The 19,655-nt window shown below is 39.5% G+C and overlaps 1 protein-coding gene across 1 annotated transcript in view; it reads left to right on the top strand.

Moving 5' to 3' along the window:
* Window positions 1-19,655, top strand: part of MORC1 (MORC family CW-type zinc finger 1) — a 164,215-nt gene that overhangs the window by 1,408 nt on the left and 143,152 nt on the right. Inside the window, exons 3-6 of the mRNA XM_046658774.1 lie at window positions 2,764-2,798; window positions 8,837-8,905; window positions 11,993-12,083; window positions 12,743-12,851. Coding sequence (XP_046514730.1) covers window positions 2,764-2,798; window positions 8,837-8,905; window positions 11,993-12,083; window positions 12,743-12,851 — 304 coding nt within the window. The remainder of the gene's footprint in view (window positions 1-2,763; window positions 2,799-8,836; window positions 8,906-11,992; window positions 12,084-12,742; window positions 12,852-19,655) is intronic.

The following is a 19,655-nucleotide window of genomic DNA, read 5'->3' as shown; positions in this document are numbered from 1 at the left end:
ACTGACCTTTCAAAGTCTACCCACGACGTAGTAAGTGCTTGCTAGATTCGGGATCTCAGTAGCGAGACCTAAATGCCCTGCCACTGATTGATGACTGTATTTCAGCGTTTCTCATTTTCCCCCATTTTTGGCCAGCACTAAGTAAAAAGTCACTAGCTCCTCCTTACATGAAACTCTCTCTCTCTAGAACTAATGGAATCATAGTTATAACAGAAAAGGAGGGAAGAGGAGACAAAGAATAAAGTTGGTTGGTCAGGAGAGCCATGAATAGAATTTAGAAGGACCTAACAGGGATGGGGCCGTGACACGTGGATGTCCGCGGTTAGTCTCTCTACAGGAGGTCAAGGTTGCCGCTGTTGGCTTCTGCTCAGAGCTCTGAAGCAGGGCTCCTCCTGTATCCATTAGTCCTTCCTCCTACTGAATGTCCATTCTCAGCAACTTGACATCTGGAACTCTGTGAGAACACGTTTGTTTATTTTGCCAATGTCTTTTCTCCTCTGAAGTTACTTCACTCATTCATACAGCCAAGGAGGGCAGGTAAAATCAGAATGTAAAAGAAATAGAATGATGGAAACAGTTCATGTAGTGGAGGCTGATCGGGTGATTGGCAAAGGTTGACTTCAGAAGTGAGACAAATATGATCAGGAAAGCAATTATTAAGGGCCGCCTTTGTGACCTGGCAGCCCCCTGACCAAGTCCAGCCTGTCTCATTTTGCTTGGATCACGTTGAAAGTTTGCACAGTGTTTATAAAGAAAAGGAAGAAAAGAAGGAATTGCTTGTAAGGTTTAAGAAACAGGAGGTGCCACATAAAAATCTGAATCTCTTGCTTTCTTTTTTAAAGATTAGAAGTAGCAACCTCAAGGCCACATTCCTCCGTGGGATCAGGTGTGTAGCAAGTGTTCTCTGGGACTAGCCTGTGCCTTCAGCTTTGCCGTTCTCAGTGTCCCCTTGGCCAGCCCAAGCTCCTCAATTCTGTGTTCAGTGGACTCTTGAGTTTGCCACTGCTGCTTAGATGCTAGTATTTGGCATCAAATAAAGCTGTTTAATAGACTTAGGATGCTGAGTTGGTCTCATGAAGCAGGTCTTCATAAAGTCCTTGCGTTGTTCTAAGAAGTTACTGTATATCGTATTCCAGATTTTGATGATTTCCTGTAGTTGTCAAAATGAGAACTAGAAGATATTAAAAGAATGTTGTAAAGAAAGGAGGAAACAATGTTACAGTATAGGAGGGGATGGTTGGGGGCCTCTTCCTAATGCAACAGCTATTCAGAGAGAAAGTACCTGGGCCAAAGTACAAAGCTTCTTCTGAAATGTCTTAATTACGCTGTAAAAGTGAGTGATTGTTCTGTGCCTTATCACGTGGAAATTTCTATATGAAGAAACCGTTTCTTTGAAAACTTCCATTTCAGTACAGTGACCTTTTTTGAGCACCTATTATGTATATAATTCTTTATCTAATATATATTTAATTGTATAATGGAGATAATGATATCTACATGTCATGCGATTGTTGTAAGGATTAGAAGAGAAGGTTCAAAAATGCCTCATTCAGTGCTTGCTTGACACGCAGAAAATGCTCGAGACGTGGCAGTGGTAACTCCAGAATTTCTGCAGAAGAGGAGCTTAGAAGTGGCAATTGACTAGAGGAAGGAGCTAAGGGACTAAATTTGAAACTGGGCTTGTAGGACAAGTACAGTGTACCTACTCAGATTGTTTGGGGTGGTTTTGGGTTGAGACTGGTGGAAATTTTGGAAGAGACCCCGATTTCTCCATCAGAATCCCACGGGTTGTTTTTATTATTCTGAGCTTCCTTTTAGACTCTTGCCCTCAACAAACCCTCTTCCACATCAGCTAAGACTTCATTCCTCATTGTCTTCCTCCTTTCCCTCACACCCCTGATATTGAAACCAGGATCTTCTGGCTCTTTCACCCTTCCTTTTTAAATTTTTACTTTAAAAATAATTTTTAAAAATACACAAATAGTAACTGTGAGTTGTAGACAACTGAGAAAAGAAGAAAAAAGGAAAATTAACCAGTGATCTCATCACATAGAGTGGGGGTCAGCCACGTCTCTGTAAAAGACCAGGTAGTAAATGTTTTCATCTTTGCAAGCCACGTGTTCTCTGTTGAAACTACTCAACTCTGCCATTGATGTGTGAAGGCAGCCATAGACAATATGTAAATGAATGGGCATGATCGTGTTCCAATAAAACTTTATTTATAGAAACAGTTGGTGGGCCAGATTTGACCCATGGGCCTTAGTTTGCCAACCTAGAGAAAACCACTGTTAATGTTTTGATTTTCTTTACTTACAGATACACACATGTATACCATATGTGTTCTTAAAAATGTGATCATGCAGCACATATTACTTAGTTATTTGCTTGTTCTTTTCATCTTTTTTTAAACTAAAATATATCATGAAAATCTTTCTATAACCTCTGGATTATTCTCCAACCAATTTTTTTTTTAATATTCATATCCATTTTGTTGTGCTTTTTGTGTAACTACCTTTAAATTCCATTTCTCCTTTTAAATTTCTAAGTTTCAGGCTTTGTAACATTCTCAAGTTACGAGTGATCATAGGCTTGTGTATAAATGCAGAGTGAAACATTTTAGTAATTGTTTTTGAAGCAATTTAAATGGATTTCTCTATTGTTTGCTGTCTGACAGTAGGTTATACCTCATAAGCAATTCAGATGAATGTAATTTTTTAAAGCATAATTTAATATTGAAGCGATGATGTTTTTATATTTTTCCAGAGATGCGGGGGCTGCAAGACTTGATGTGTTTTCAGGTGAGCAGATTTGCTTTCTTCTTTTTCTTTCTTCTAATGGAGAAGCCTGTAGTTATTTTACTTTTATTTTATTTCATGAAATCAAACCACATTCTATGGATTTTTAATGTAACCTAAGTGCTTTGTGAGTACAGTGACCCAGCGGGGAGCCAGTTTGAGAAAAGTACACTCCGAGAGTGACATTGTTCCCTTGTTAGGGGACCCATTTACAAAATTAGAACTTCCAGGGTTTTGTGAAAGCATTGAACTGATTTGGAGCAGTTTGTCTACCACGAGAAAACCATATTCTTTTAAAAAAGCATATTAACTTATGGGTATTTATAATTAAGTATATGTCATTCCCAACTTACCACAGTTTTAAAATGTGTAAGTGAACGTACAGGATGAATGTTTGAGGGCTATAAAAGTGAAACCAAATATGTTTTCTTCATTGACTTCATTTTTAGTCACCAAGTATTTATTGCATTTATTAGTTCATTTCATTAGAATATGATGCAAATGAAGTTAGGCTCTGGGATCCAGTCCTATAGTTAACACTACCTAGGGAAACTCTTACAGTGTTAAAATTGACCCCCAACCCCGATTCTGTCAGCTCTCCTGTAAATATTGGCGGTTGGTTACTGGCAAGAGGATATGGTCCTGATGTAAATCCATATCTGTATTTAAGAAGAAATTCAGTTCAATTCAATTTTCTAAGTGCTGAAGATCCTTGCTAGGTGGTGCTCCTGGTTCCTGAGGGAGAGAGACATGGACATCTTGAGATATCTAAGGAAACAGTAAATGATACACTTCTTCCCTTTCTACTCTCCCGTTTCTGAAGAGTTTGAGACGTAAAACAAGAGAGTCGTTAGTACTGATCATTGCTAGGTTGGAGAATGGAGCTCAGGGAGAGAGTGTTGGGCACTTGCCCACCTGTGGAGGCAGGTTTCCCTTCCAAACTGGGCTGCCCTGGGCCAAGGGAGGAACTCACTCTCTGCAGGCAGCTTGCTCCCAAGAAGGCACGGGAGAGATCTGAACTGAGCAGTCCAGTTTATTCTTCCCCAAATCACCAGTCAGATGGGTGAGCCCCCTGCAGCAGGAAAAAGTGAGTCAGGGGTCAGAGAACGGCCTCTTTATTGATGCTAACTGAGCTCCATTCCACAAGGAAGGAAACACTGGGAGTGGAGAAAAAGTGGTCTCCTTACGTATCCAATTCTACAGGGTAAAGTAGAATAAGCGTCTCTTGGCTGGGAGAGACTCAAAGTATGGAGGAAACATAGAAAATGCCTCCCTCATATTAAAGAGCTAGGGCATGAAATATGGGTGTGATTTCGTCAAGTAGTATAGGAAGAAAAACTACGAGAAAAAGAATGGTGGAGTGGTTCTGAGAGTCATTCATGAGTGTCTGTTATGGATGAGCAGAGCAATTATTCTAGGTGCTAGAGAGAAAGCATTGAGCAAAATTCACACCAATTATGTTTGACTGAGTCTGTGCTCTCCTAGAACACGCATTCTAACGGGAAGACATAGACAAGAAAGAAATGAACAGATAAGTAATATACCAGAAATGATAAGTGCTAAAAGGGAAAGAAAATTAAGTGGGATAAGAGAACAAAGTGATGGGAAGAAAGTACTATTTTTCATGGGTGATCAGGGAGTTTCTCTGTGTAGGCAGTATACTAGCAAAGACCTACCTGAATGATGCCAGAGAGCCAGCTGCGTAGATAGAGAAAAACCCCTTCAGGGAACAATGACTACACGGCTGACTAGAGCTAAGTGTTAGAGCCAAGTGGAAGAGCACCTTCAATACCCCACTGAGGTTCTTTCTGCAGACAGAGGACCATTGAAGACTTTTGAGCCATGTCGCCTGGAAAATTATAAATATTCCCTTTTCAATTTTAAAGAAAGATACTGTAGCAATAGCATACAGGATGGTCTGTAGATGGTCTGTAGAAGTGTGAAAGAAGGAATAGCAGGGAAGTGGGGCTGTGGAAATGACTTAAGCAGGAGTTCATGAGAATTTGAACTGGGGCAGTGGTCCTAGAAATGGAGAAGGCAGAAAAGATTTAAGCTGCCTTTCATTCAGAGCATATTATTGATGAAGAGTTGAAGGATTGAGAAGAATTATCTGGAATCATAAAGTACAACAAATGTAATCAGAATTTACATGTTATATTCTTTTGGATTTGTGGCCGGACACCAGCATGGCATGACAGTATTCGTTTCATTCCACTGTCTCTAGCACTTGGCATTGTGACAAAAAATAAAAAGGAATCTTGGCAATTTGAGTTGAAAGTGGCACTTCTTTAGGTTATATGTGTTTTGTGAAAAACTGAACTTAACGGTTTTTGGTTTTAAATTATTTATTTATCTTATAATTTTTTTTTTATTGCAGCAAACCCACAGTATGGCTATCAACCTAGCGAATTGATTTTTCTTAAAAAAATAAATAAACTAGGGCCGGGGCATATGCTCCAATAGATAGAATTGTATGGGAATGCATAATTAATCTAAGCATTAGGCTAGTTTTCAGATTATTTACTAAGGCCCCTGAATTACTTTCTAATCTTAAGCTTTCTTCAAGTAACTTGAGGGCTATAAAATTCAGACTGAGTATTTTAACCATGGATGTTTCATATGTTTGTGTGTATTAGTTCTAGTAAACATAGGCATGCATTGACTACATTGTTTTGGTGCTCACCAATGGCAGGTACTGGACTAGGTGCTGGGTCCACACACTGCTTGCTTTCAGGGAATCAGCATCCTTGTGTAGGGGTCTGTGGAAAATATGGTGTGTATCTACACTTTTATGGATAGAGGGCCCAGAGCTTCTATCATGTCTCTGAGGAGATGTGTTCCCAAAAGTGTAAGAGCCACTAGTCTGAATACATGAACAGGTATTTGAATATACTATGAAAGGTAGGAAACACACATTGCAAAGAAGACATTCATTATGGGCACCTGATGAGGTGGAAGGATTAGGGAGGCTTTCTAGAAGAAATCTTATATGAACGAAAGATCTGAAGGGAAAATAGGCCTTAGCCTGGTGAGTCAAGGATGGGAAGAGCGAAGGGGCAGTATGTGCAGTGGCTGGATTCTGGAGAGAATGTAGAACACTGATGGAGTTGCAAAGACGTTTGAGATGTTCAAGATTAGTTCAAGGGGAGTATGGGAGGGGGAGGGCGTGACAAGAGATGAGCATTGAGAGTGTATTAATCAGAGTTCTTCAGAGAAACAGAACCAGTAGGAGGGAGAGAGATAGGATCTCTCTCTCTCTCAATCTATATATCTATCTATATTTATATATAGTATATCTATGTCTATATATAGAGAAATATATATTGAGAGAGAAATATATATATATAGAGAGAGAGAGAGAGAGAGAGATTGATTTTAAGGAATTGCCGTCACATGATTATAGGCGCTGGCAAGTCTGAAATCTGTAGGGTAGCTGGCAGGTTGGAAATCTGGGTAAGAGTTGATGTTGCAGTCTTGAGTTCTAAATCTTTAGGGCAGACCAGCAGCCTGGAAACTCAAGCAGGGTTTCCGTGTTGCAGTTTTAGGCAGAAAATTACTTGTTTTTTGGGAAACCTCAGTCTTTGCCTTTAAGGCTTTCAACTGACTGGATGAGGCCCACCCACATTATGGAGGTTATCTGCTTCACTTAAAATCAACTGATTGCAAATATTAATTACATCCACAAACACGATCATAGGAACATCTAGACTAGTGTTTGACCAAACAACTGGGCACTATATACTACCCAAGTTGACACATGAAATTAACCATCACAGAGTAGAAGAGATAGGTCATGAAAGGCAAGCAATTTGTTGACTGGGTTGGGTTTCATCCTGTGGGGAGTGGGAAGCTTTGCAAGGGTTATTAGCAGGAGAGTAGTGAAATGCCCAACTGGTTGCAGACAGTCTGCACTCTCTGATTTTAGTGGGAGCAAGGACTTAGGGAGCTGTTGCTGTAATCCAGAAGAGAGATGATAGTTTCCTGAACGAAGGCAGTGTCATAGGATGGAGAAAGTGTCAAATTTGAAAGACATTAAGGAGGTGGAATGGACTGTCTGTCTATGGGGTGAGGAGATGGGGAACTTGATCTGAGCTTTTCACTTGGGCAGCTGAAGCCTAATGGTAGAGTGATGCCATTTGTTGAACAGGAAATGCCAGAAGGAGGAGTAAGTCTGGTGAGGGAGAAGGTGTTGTGGTTTGTTTGGGAAATGCATACTTAACAGATACTAGAAATCTATCTGAAATCCATAGTTTTAAGGAATTGACCTAATCAAGGCCGGTCTTCAGGGTGGGTGGTAGGGGAATATTAAATTTTGAGGCTCTGGTGGTCTGTAATCCCTCACTGAGATTTATAGAAAAAAGTAAGCAGTGTATGTCTCTTGGGAATTTTGAGTCTTTCCCACCTATTCGCTGAAGAAAAGCCCTTCTTTCTGCAAGCTCCTTACATGAGAACTATATACCGCGAGCTGTAAAATCAACTGCTGCAGCTATGCAGCTGCCTGAGGGGCGGAGCAGGTGGTTTCCAATCTTGATAAACATTAAGATAAGTGGGAGGAGCTTTTATTCCTGAACCCCATCCAAGATCAGTTAATTCAGAATAGCTCTCGAAGATTCAAACGTGCAGCCAAGGTTGAGAACGTTGTGCAAAGAAGTCACCAAGAGTTGAATTCCCCTTGTTGAATAGTGGAGCAGTGTCAGCCTCAGTCAGAGGGAGTGCTGAACAGAGCAAATGCCTAAAGGTGGAGGAATATTCTGACACACAAGTTGAGGTGAGGAGACCAGAGGACCATGTAGAGAGAAGAACTGGGAAAGTGAGATGGTGTATGCAGATATAAATCCAGAGGGTTTATAGACAGGAAGTGAATTAGGGAGGGGAGGGACGTTAGAAGTGGGCACATGGCCAAAAAATTGTGAACCCAGAAGACTTGGATGTGCTTTTTAGATATTTATTTATAGGTTATCTAGAACATTATTTACAATTTTTAAAATGTGGATTAGAGGTGTCCATTGAACCCAGAGTTGACTTAATGAATTGCTAGAAATGAATCTGTAGGAACAGAATTAGCAAATCAGTGGTTGCCTGAGGATGCGATGGGAGTGATGGAGCATGGAAAGAAGGGACTACGAAGGGACATGAGGAGACATCTCGGGTGATGGCTTTGTTCACTGCCTTGATTATGGTGATGGTTGCACAGGTATTTACAAATGTCAAAATCGAACAAATTGTACACTTTAAACATGCAGGGTTTTTCTTCTGATATGTAAGCTTTCTCAATAAAGCTATTACCAAAAAAACAAAAAGAGAGGAAGAGAGAGAGAGAGAGATGAGCTAGAACTCATATACCCAAATGTTGAAATTCCTTTCAGAGCTAGATTACAAACTGTGCATTAAAATTAGGCTCATTAGTTTTCGTTACACCTGTAAATTTTTTTTAACAAGAGATTAGATTATGTAACTTAATGATCTCTCTTAATCATCAAAATTGATTCCAAATAACTTAGCCATTTTCAAAAATCAAATGCGCTTTCAAGAGGCAAATATTTGCTGCCGCTAAGAAGCACACACACACGGCTGTTATGGGAATTAACTGCTTACAAGAGAGCCTGATGAATTTCATCAGAATGGCCTGGATGGACTCTGGAATTAGTGCTTTGGTGGAAGGATATAAAGGTTGATCAGTTTGATAGAGGGGTCGTGGGGTCCGATCACCATCCACCTTCATTCCCTCCCCCTGGGAGAAAATGCCTGAAATTTAAAGGACCAGTCAGATTCCAGAACAGGGTATGTCATACTGTATACATAATTTATTAATGTGCAGATGTTTTATGTTAATTTAAAGCCTTTTGGTTGCATGATGACTTTCTCCCTGCAGTTTCTTGTGAAACTATGGCCAAGACGCCTCTCTGAGCTCCATCATTGTGCCATAACTCTGTCACTCAGTGGCTGCATTTGAGGAGGACGAATAATTATGTGAGCAGCATGACTCTCTGACAAACAAATTAAGCCCAATGTGTATTAGTAATAACTGCTTTCTCTTACAGTGGATAATGAAAACCTGCAGGGTGGGTTCATGTTGTGCTTCCTGGATGATGGATGTGGTATGAGTCCGGGTAAGTTAATTATCTAGGTACCTAACTGGCTGTTAGAGGAAACACTCTGAAAACCCATAAAATAAATAAAAATAAATTGAGCTATCTATGCAAAAACAGGTATGGGGCTGTTAGGGAAATAAACCCCACACTTCACACATTGTTGAACTTTTGAGATTTAAATATTCCCGTTGACAGAGTAAATTCATTGTATTCATGTAAACCAAGACAAAAAGTGAGTGTAAATAAATATTGCTGAAAGAATGAAAGGCAGAAGGTACCAATTCCTTGTAAGAGAAAGCATCTGGGAACAAGGGAAACAAACAGTCACTGGACGGACTCAGATAATTTTCAGCCCTCCCTTCTGGTACTGCTTGCAGGAGCCCTGAGGCAGTTTCCTCTGCCCTTAGGCTATTTGTAATTTTCTGCTTAACCTTGAGGTAGAGGTCACCTCTCTTTGCTTTTAGCGGTTTGTGTTTTTTCTCTGCGTGTTCAAAGGTTTAGTTGCTTCAGTTGAACGTTCCCATTGTAATGAATAGTCTCCAACACATTGCATGGCTTATCTTTGTATCATCAAGGCTGGCAAAAAGACAGCACATAGTAGTGCACAAAACCTGTTTGCTGTGGAGTTGAAATGCTATTCTCTCTGATAAGGGCTTTGAGTTATTTAGGATAGCTTATCTATGAATTCTTATAGTGCTTGTCTGTGTCCCACAAGCCAAGGGTTGTGACCACTAGGTTTAAAAAATGGTGAGGGAGTTCAAGTCATATGGAACTGTTCTGGTCATTTCTACACCAGAGGGAAGAGAGTCTCGCTGGTACTGATGGAAGCTAAGAATACAAAGTCAAGCAATTACCTTCTGAGTCTCTGAAGTTCCCCCGTGGTCTGAAGGGTCAAAGAACTTACCAGCAAGTGTAGAAAATGGACACATATCTTACTCAGTTCTTGTTCTGCCTTTGTTTGGATCATTTTGATTTTTCCACGTCATTTTGATTAAAAAGTATTGTTGGTTCCTTAGTGCTTAACTAAATAAGAGGAAGACTAGAGTTTGTGAGAAAACCACGCTGAAAAAGGTTTCATTTTTTACTTCTAGGCTGAATGTTAAGTTCATTTTCTTGAATTTTAAAAACAAATACCAGAATATGTGATATATTCAAGGCACTTCTTTAGAAAAAGAAGCAACTTCTTTTAAGTGGGTCCAGAAACAAAATGATCAAAACACAGACAAATGACAAATATTTAGATCTTCAGAAGGAACTCACGCTTCAACTGACATATAGAGTAGTATTTTTAAAAAGCCCACTAGTGTTGAGAGAGCAATTCTTTATTGATATTGATTGGAAATTAAGTAATAAATTAGAAGGAAGAATTTGTCCGCCAACTGAAAATAGAATTTATCTGTTGTCCAAACTGAGCTAGATGAATCTTGACACATGGAAGGTGACTACAGAAATTTCCAAACTCTTTTCACCTCCAGTCTTATCCCATTACAGTCCATTCCCCATACAGAAATCCTGAGTGGATTTTTTTCCTTTAATATAAATCAAATAGCATTCTCCTGCTTAAAACTCTTAGCAGTTTTCCATTACTTTAGAATAAAATTCATACCCCCAGTAATGTTTCCAATTTCTTCAATTAGTGGACCTCTGTCCACCTCTGACCTTTTCTCCTTATGCTCACTTCCTTGCTCCTAGCGCTCCAGCCACACCTGCTGGCCCCTCCTAGTTTGAATCTCATCTCAGGTGTCACCTTCTGAAAGAGGCCTTCCCTGATCATTCTGTGTGCAGGCCACACTCCTGTTAATTCTCTGTCACGTTACCCTGGTTTTGTTTCTTTCACTCAACACTCTCAGAAATGATCTTGTTTGTCTACTTCTTTCAGTCTGTTTCTCCTACCATGACATCAAGTTGTTGAGGGCAGGGGTCATGTCTGTCCTATTCAGTATTGTGTCCCTGTACCCAGAACTCTGGCCACCATAGGTGGGAGTCAGTGTGGTTTGTGATGAAAACCATGGGATTTGGTCTTTGATAATTCTAGGTTGTAATCCTGGTGGTAGCTTTTATCAGCTGTGTGACATTGGGCAGGTTACCTAAACTCTTTAAACTTAAATTTCCTCATCTGTAACATGTGGATCATAATAATATCTTCCTTTGTAGGTTTGTTCTAAATATTTAATAGACAGTGCATGTAAAATGTATAATATAGTACCTAGCACATACTAAACAGTCCATAAATGGTAGCTAATGTTGTCATTATGGATACCCTCACCTAATACTCAAACCCTTGTAAGAACATGTGATAGAACGTCCAGTTAGCTTCTGACATGAGCAGTGTCTGGTAGCGTTTACACACCCCATACCAGGTGCCACTGAATGGCCGGCCCCCAGAGTGACACAGTGTACTCTGGACAATCCTAGACCATGAATTCAGGTAGGCCAATTGGGAGACCTATTTCTATCTTTTCCTGCTTCCCTGGGAGCATTCCTGTTTCTGGCGGTATGTATTTTCTGAAGTGCTGAGGAGTCTTTTCTAGAATTCCAGAATGCCCTGGAGAGATCAGGAGAATAACGCTGAAAGTCTGAAACAAGTAGCCCTTCCTTCCCCAGGTTGTATCAAGCCAGAAGCCGTTCTTGTCTTCTCAGTCTCACATGGGGCTGGATAAGGGCCAAAACATGGAAAATTACTAGTAGTACAAATATATATATATTTAACACTAATTTATTAGCATTTATCAAGTGCCATGTGTCATGTTCAGGGTTTCATAAATGCATCATCTCATTTCATTTATTTCATTTATCTTCATCAACAACTCTGTGATGTAAGTATCAGTTGTTCCTTTTAGAGACAAGGAAATTAAGACTCAGTTTTAAACTCTTGTTTACCCAAAGTCACATGGCTTGGTCTGTCTGACCTCCTTCAGTATAAGGCCATTAAGATCCTGGTCAGAGGTTATGCAGCCTGACAAGAATCCTTGTTGCTGAGCTGACCCAAGAGGTATGGATTTGTCTTAATGTCTTCAGACATTGCGACGTCCTGACAGCTGGACCACTGGCCACAGTCCATGACTCGTAATTTCTAACCAGTTTAAACATCTCTGTCAATTACAGAGGAAGCTTCAAATATTATTTACTTTGGAACATCCAAGAAACTGTTATCGACCTTGAAATTCATTGGGCAGTATGGCAATGGTCTTAAAAGGTGAGAAATCTTTTTTCCATGAAGGCATATATTATCGCTGTTGGAAACAATATTTAGTTAAAGGCAATCTTATACCAAATGATTCAAGTTTGTAAAACTTAAAAAAGAATATACACTTGGGAGTGCCACCTTGTTTTGGAATCTCCATACCCATAACTGACTTGGATCTTTACAACCTTTTTAAATTTAATTCTCAAATAGATCATAGAGAGTCCTCTTTCAGGGATTGCTGTGCTTACGAGCTTCATCGCATGTCTGTGTTCTATTGTTTCTCAAAGCATCTTTGAGCGTAGGTGTTACATGTGTCCACAGCTTATTTTATTAGTGTGCCTCGCTGAAAGACAAAGGACTCAAGACTGCCTTCACCTGTGTGGCAACTACCAGGGGCAGATGATTGTTCTTCCTTGAGCCCCAGACAGCACCTTATCTCCAGTAGTCATGTCTCAGGCAAGAGTAGGGGGCTGGATTAGTTCAAATCCATCTGCTCTACTTTGAGGGAAAAAATTAATACTTGTACCCTTTTGGTGACAGGTCGGCAAAGCAGTGGAGTTGTTTCTATGAAAAGAGCAACCCATTGCCGGACACAGTATCTTGCCCTCCTGTTCCTTCTTTTCTAGTATTTGAGATGTAAACTGTCGTGTCCTTGGTTTTTAATGCAGTGGATCCATGAGGATTGGAAAAGACTTTATTCTTTTTACAAAGAAGGAAGAAACGATGACCTGCGTGTTTTTTTCTCAGACATTCTGTGAAAGAGAAGGTCTGAGTGAGGTAAGAGTTGAGATTTTCCTTTGGTTTCCATGGTAACGGTGCTGTTTTCATTTACTGTCTCAGGAGGTAAAGTCTATAATGGGTCCTTTCTGATTATGATTTAGAAATTTAGGAATATGTTTGGGAAATGGAGAGAGGCTGGCTGGATATTCTGGGGTCATCGGAGGCCTGTTCTGTTGACTCTTTCTTGAGTGGGTTTTTAACTCCTGGGCAGTTTGCAGAACTTTATTTTCGTTATCCATGTTCCCAAATCTCCCAGATAAAGAAGCTCCCTTTGGTTCAAGAAGCTTTTTGGAAGAAGCTTGGAGATCATTTCCACCATTTGTACCATAAATGGATTACCATTTTATTTTAATTATTTTTTACTTTATTGAGATCATAAAGATTTATAACATGTAATTTCAGGTGTACATTATTATTTATCAGTTTCTGTATAGACTGCATTGTGCTCACCACTAATAGTCTAATTTTTATCTGTCACCATACATATGTGCCCCTTTATGCATTTCTCCCACCTCCTCCTACCCCCTTGCCCTGTGGTAACCACTGATCTGTTGTCCTTATCCATGTGTTTATCTTCCGCATGTGAGTAAAGTCATGTGGTGTTTGTCTTGCTTTGTCTGTCTTATTTCACTTAACATAATACTCTCAAGGTCCATCCATTTTGTTGCAAATGGGATGATTTTGTCTTTTTTTATGACTGAGTAGTATTCCATTGTATACATGTACCACATCTTCTTTATCTGTTAATCTGTAGAAGGGCACTTGGGTTGCTTCCACATCTTGTCTATTGTGAATAATGCTGCAGTCAACATATGGGTGCATAAATATCTTTGAATTGTTGATTTCATGTTCTTTGGATAAACACCCAGTAGTGGGATAGCTGGGTCATATAGTATCTCTATTTTTAATTTTTTGAGAAATCTCCATACTGTTTTCCATAGTGGCTGCACTAGTTTGTGTTCCCACTAGCAGTGTATGAGGGATCCCTTTTCTCCACATCCTCTCCAACATTTGTTATTTTTTTCTCTCTTTTTTTTTGGCGGGGGGGGAAGATGAGCCCTGAGCTAACATCTGCTGCCAGTTCTCCTCTTTTTGCTGAGGAAGACTGGCCCTGAGCTAACATCCATGCACATCTTCCTCCACTTTATGTGTGGGATGCCTCCCACAGTATGGCTTGCTAAGTGGTGCCATGTCCGCACCCAGGATCCAAACTGGCGAACCCTGGGCTGCTGAAGCAGAACATGCGAACTTAACTGCTGTGCCTTGGGGCTGGCCCCCAACAATTGTTATTTTTTGTCTTGCTAATTACAGCCATTCTGACAGGTGTAAGGTGATATCTCATTGTAGTTTTGATGTGCATTTCCCTAATAATTAGTGATGTTGAACATCTTTTCATGTGCCTGTTGGCCATCTATGTGTCGTCTTTGGAAAAATGTCTGTTCATATTCTCTGCCCATTTTTTGATTGGGTTGTTTGTTTTTTTGTTGTTGAATTGTGTGAGTTCTTTATATATTCTGAAAATTAACCCCTTGTTGGATATATGCTTTGCAAATATTTTCTCCCAGTTGGTGGGTTGTCTTCATTTTGTACCTGGTTTCCTTTGCCTCTCAGTGGCTTATTTAGTCTGATGTAGTCCCATTTGTTTATTTTTTCTTTTGTTTCCCTTGCCTGAGTAGATATGATATTTGGAAAGATGCTGCTAAGACAGCTGTCAAGAGTGTACTGCCTATATTTTCTTCTAGGAGTTTTATGGTTTCAGATTTTACATTCGAGTTTTTAACCCATTTTGAGTTCAGTTGTGTTATGGTGTAAGATAATGTTCTACTTTCATTCTTTTGCACATGGCTGTGCAGTTTTCCCAACACCGTTTATTGAAGAGACTTTCCTTTCTCCATTGTATGTTCTTGGCTCCTTTGTCGAAGATTAGCTGTCCATAGAATGTGCTTTTATTTCTGGGCTCTCAATTTTGTTCCATTGATCTGTGTGTCTGTTTTTCATGCCAGTACCATGCTGTTTTGATCACTATAGTTTTGTAGTATATTTTGAAGTTAGGGATTGTGATGCTTCCAGTTTTGTTCTTTTTTCTCAGATTTGCTTTGGCTTTTTTTGGCCATTTGTTGTTCTATATAAATTTTAGGATTCTTTGTTCCATTTCCATGAAGAACGTCGCTGGGATTCTGATTGGGATTACATTGAATCTGTAGATTGCTTTGGGCAGTATGGCCATTTTAACTATTCTTATTCTTCCGATCCATGAACATGGTATCTTTCCAAGTCTTAATGTCTTCTTTGATTTCTTTCAACAATGTCTTATAGTTTTCAGTGTATAGGTCTTTCACCTCCTTGGTTAAGTTTATTCCTAGATATTTTATTCTTTTTGTTGTGATTGTAAATGCAATTGTATTCTTGAGCTCTCTTTCTGCTAGTTCATTACTAGTGTATAGAAATGCAACTGATTTTTGGAAGTTAATTTTGTGCACTGCAACTTTGCTGTGGTTGTTGATTATTTCTAATAGTTTTCCAGTAGATTATTTAGAGTTTTCTATATAAAGAATCATGTCTTCCATAAACAGCAAGAGTGTCACTTCTTCCTTCCCAATTTGCATACCTTTTATTTCTTTTTCTTGCCTAGTTGCTCTGGCCAAAACCTCCAGTACTATGTTGAATAGGAGTGGCCAGAGTGGGCACCCTTATCTTGTTTCTGTTCTCAGAGGGTTGGTCACCATTCAGTATGATATTGGCTGTGGATTTGTCATATATGTTTTATTTTGAGGTACTTTCCTTTATTATGTTGAGGTACTTTCCTTCTCTACCCATTTTATTAAGAGTTTTTTTTTTATCATAAATGGATGTTGGATCTTGTCAAATGCTGTCTGTCTGTTGAGATGATCATGTGATTTTTATTCCTTATTTTGTTAATGTAGTGTATCACATCAATTGATTTGCAGATATTGAGCCATCCCTGTGTCCCTGGTACAAATCCCACTTGATCATGGTGCGTGATCCTTTTAATGTATTGCTGTGTTCGGTTTGCCAATATTTTGTTGAGGATTTTTGCACCTATGTTCATCAGCAATATTGGCCTGTAATTTTCCTTCTTTGTGTTGTCCTTGTCTGGTTTGGGGATCAGGGTAGTGTTGGCTTCATAGAATGAGCTAGGAAGCATCACATCTTCTTCATTTTTTTGGAATAGTTTGAGGAGGATAGGTATTAAATCTTGTTTGAATGTTTTGTGGAATTCTCCAGAGAAGCCACCTGGTCCTGGACTTTTGTTTTTTGGGAGGTTTTTGATTACTGTTTGAATCTCTTAACTTGTGCTTGGTCTATTCAGATTCTCTATTTTTTTCTTGATTTCAATTTTGGTGGTTGTGTGAATCGAAGAATTTATCCATTTCTTCTTGGTTATCCAATTTGTTGGCATATAGTTTTTCATAGTATTCTCTTGTAATCCTTTATATTTCTGTGGTATTTGTTGTAATTTCTCCTCTTTCATTTTTTATTTTATTTATTTGAGCCTTCTCTTTTTCTTAGTGAGTCTAAGTAAGGGTTTGTAAATTTTGTTTATCTTCTCAAAAAACCAGTTCTTAGTTTCATTGATCCTTTCTGTTATTTTTAAGTCTCTATTTCATTTATTTCTGCTCTAATTTTTATTATTTCCCTCTTTCTGCTGACTCTGGCCTTCTTTTGTTCCACTTTTTCTAGTTCTGTTAGGTATAGTTTAGATTACTCATTTGAGATTTTTCATGTTTGTTGAGGTGGGCCTATATTGCTATAAATTTCCCTCTCAGTACTGCTTTTGCTGCATCCCATAAGAGTTGTTTATGTTGTGTTTTCATTTTCATTTTTCTGCAGGTATTTTTGATTTCTTCATTGATCCAATGGTTGTTCAGAAGCATGTTGTTTAGTCTCTACATATTTGTGACTTTCCCAGCTTTTTTCTTGTAGTTAATTTCTAGTTTCATATCATTGTGGTTGGAAGAGATGCTTGATATGATTTCACTCTTCTTACATTTATTGAGGCTTGTCTTGTTTTCTAGCATATGTTCTGTCTTTGAGAATGTTCCATGTGTGCTTGAGAAGAATGTGTATTCTGCTCTTTTTGGGTGGACTGTTCTATATATGTCCATCTGGTATAGTGTTTCATTTCATCCACTATTTCCTTGTTGACTTTCTGCTTGGATGATCTATCCCTTGATGTAAGTGGGGTGTTGAGGTCCCTTACTATTATTGTGTTGCTGTCAGTTTCTCCCTTTAGTTCTGTTAATAGTTGCTTTATATCCTTTGGTACTCCTGTGTTAAGTGCATATATATTCATAAGCATTATGTCCTCTTGGTGAAATGTCCCTTTTATCATTATATATTGCCCCTCTTTGTCTCTCATCATCTTTTTTATCTTGAAGTCTGCTTTGTCTGATATAAGTAAGGCAACACTTGCTTTCTTTTGCTTGCCATTTGCTTGAAATGTCATCTTCCATCTCTTCACTCTGAGGCTGTGTTTGTCTTTAGAGCTGAGATGTGTTTCCTGGAGGGAGCTTATTGTTGGGTCTTGTTTTTTAATCTGTCCAAGCACTCTGTGTCTTTTGATTGGAGAATTCTATCCTTTTATATTTAGAGTGATTATTGATATATGAGGGCTTCATACTGCCATTTTATCTCTTGTTATCCAGTTGTTCTGTATTTCCCTTGTATTTCTGACTGCCATTTCAGTTTGTTGATTTTCTATGATGGTTTTCTCAATTTTTTCTTTATTTATGATTTGTGGCTCTACTCTGATTTTTTGGTTAATGGTTACAAAGAAGTTTGTATAAAAGTTCTCACAGATGAGATAGTCCATTTTCTGATAGCCTCTTATCTCCATTAGCCTAAGCAGGTTCCATCCCTTTCCTCTTCTTCTGAGTTATTGTTGTCACAAATTATTCTTTTTTTCTGTTGTGAGTTTGTGACTAAATTGAAGTGTCTGTAGTTATTTTTGATGCTTTCCTTCCCTTTTTCTTTTAGTCAGGATGTCTAGTACCATCCTCTGCTCTACCAGCTGAGCTATCAAAGGGACAGACCCCTCTATGTTTTGTTATAATTACTTGTTCACTAACCCATTCTGATATAGAGCTGCAGTTTTCTGATTCTATCTGTTTGTTTTTCTCCTTGCTCAAGGTTTTGTAAACCTTTGCTTTTTCGTTTCAGATGGGAAGGCTCCTTTCAATGTTTCTTGTAAGGCAGGCCTGGGGCAGTTACGTCCTCAGCTTTTGTTTATCCTGGAAAGCTTTTATTTCTCCATCGTATCTGAAGAATACTTTTGCTGGATAGCATATTCTTGGCTGAAAGTTTTTGTCTTTCAGTATTTTGAATATATCATTCCATTCTCTCCCAGCCTCTAAGGTTTCTACTGAGGAATCTCTTGAAAGCCTGATAGGGTTTCCTTTGTAGGTTATTTTCTTCTGTCTTGTGGCCCTTAATATTTTTTCTTTGTCATTGACTTTTGCCAGGTTTTCTATTATATGCCTTGGAGAAGGTCTTTTTGCATTGATGTATTTAGGAGTTCTATTGGCTTCATGTACTTGTAAATCTAGTTTCTTACCCAGATTTGGGAAGTTCTCAGGTATTATGTCTTTGAACAAGCTCTCTGCTCCTCTCTGCCTGTCTTCTCCCTCTGGAATACCTGTAATCCTTATGTTGTGTTTCTTAATTGAGTCAGATATTTCTTGAAGAATTTCTTCATTTTTTAAAGATCTTAGTTCTCTCTTCTCCTTCACCTGAAGTATTTCTAGATTTTTATCTTCTGGTCACTTATTCTCTCCTCCATCAGGTCAGCTCTGTTTCTTATGATTTTCAGATTATTTTTTCACTCATTAATTGTGTTCTTCATATCCAGAATTTCTGTATAGTTTTTTTTAAGGGCTTCAGTCTCTTTGGTGAGTATTCCTTTTGCTCATTAATTTTATTCCTGAGCTCATTAAACTGTCTTTCTGAGTTTTCTTGTAACTCATTGACTCTCTTTATAACTATTTTGAATTCTCTGTCATTTAGGTTGTAAATTTCTGTGACTTCAGGATTGTCATTTTCTTTCTGCTCTGGAGTGTTACTGTAGTTCTTCATGGTGTTTGGTGAATTGATCCTTTGCTGGCACACTTGTGGTAGTATCAGGTTGCAGATTCCACCTGCCACTGCTGAGGTGGGGGGCAGGAGCTGTGTTCTCTGGTCCCACTCCTTTGCTGGAAGTTGTGCTGGTAGGACTGCTCTACCTTTGTGTGGCCTGGCCACAGTTGCTTGGTGGCATGCAGTTGCATGGTGGGTCGTGCACACATGTGCAGGTGGGGCCTTTGTGCTCCACTGGCCGGTCACTCTCATGCAGGTGAGACTGCTGCTCTTGGCAGGGTACCAACTGAGCTGCTGCACTAGGCAGGAGGGGAGGGGCACTTTCTTTCACACATAGGCCAACTCTGCGCTTGTGGGCGGCTTGGCTGAGCTGCTGCGTTTGGTGGGCGAGGCTCCCTCACTGGGGCTGATCTGCCACCACTCCGTGGGGAGCATTTCCACCAGCGGGGCTGCTGAGGCACGGTGGGCAGTCCTGCGGGCCAGGCCACCACTCCGAAAGCATTCGTTTGCAGGCCGGGCTGCCCCTACCTTCTCTTATAGTCGCACTGGCTGTCTGTGAGGACCCAAGACCTGGATTGCTGTCACCAGGGAGGAGGAAGGCTGCACTCACCCAGTTCCACTGCTTCCCAGGGATTCAGTCCACCCACCTTCAGGTGTATGCCTGTATGGATCTCTCAGGCATCCTATTGTGCTGTGAAGGGAATCCTG

This window comes from Equus quagga, chromosome 4 (genome assembly GCF_021613505.1).
Source record: "Equus quagga isolate Etosha38 chromosome 4, UCLA_HA_Equagga_1.0, whole genome shotgun sequence".
Classification (NCBI taxonomy): domain Eukaryota; kingdom Metazoa; phylum Chordata; class Mammalia; order Perissodactyla; family Equidae; genus Equus; species Equus quagga.
This window is presented reverse-complemented; position numbering and strand designations above follow the sequence as displayed.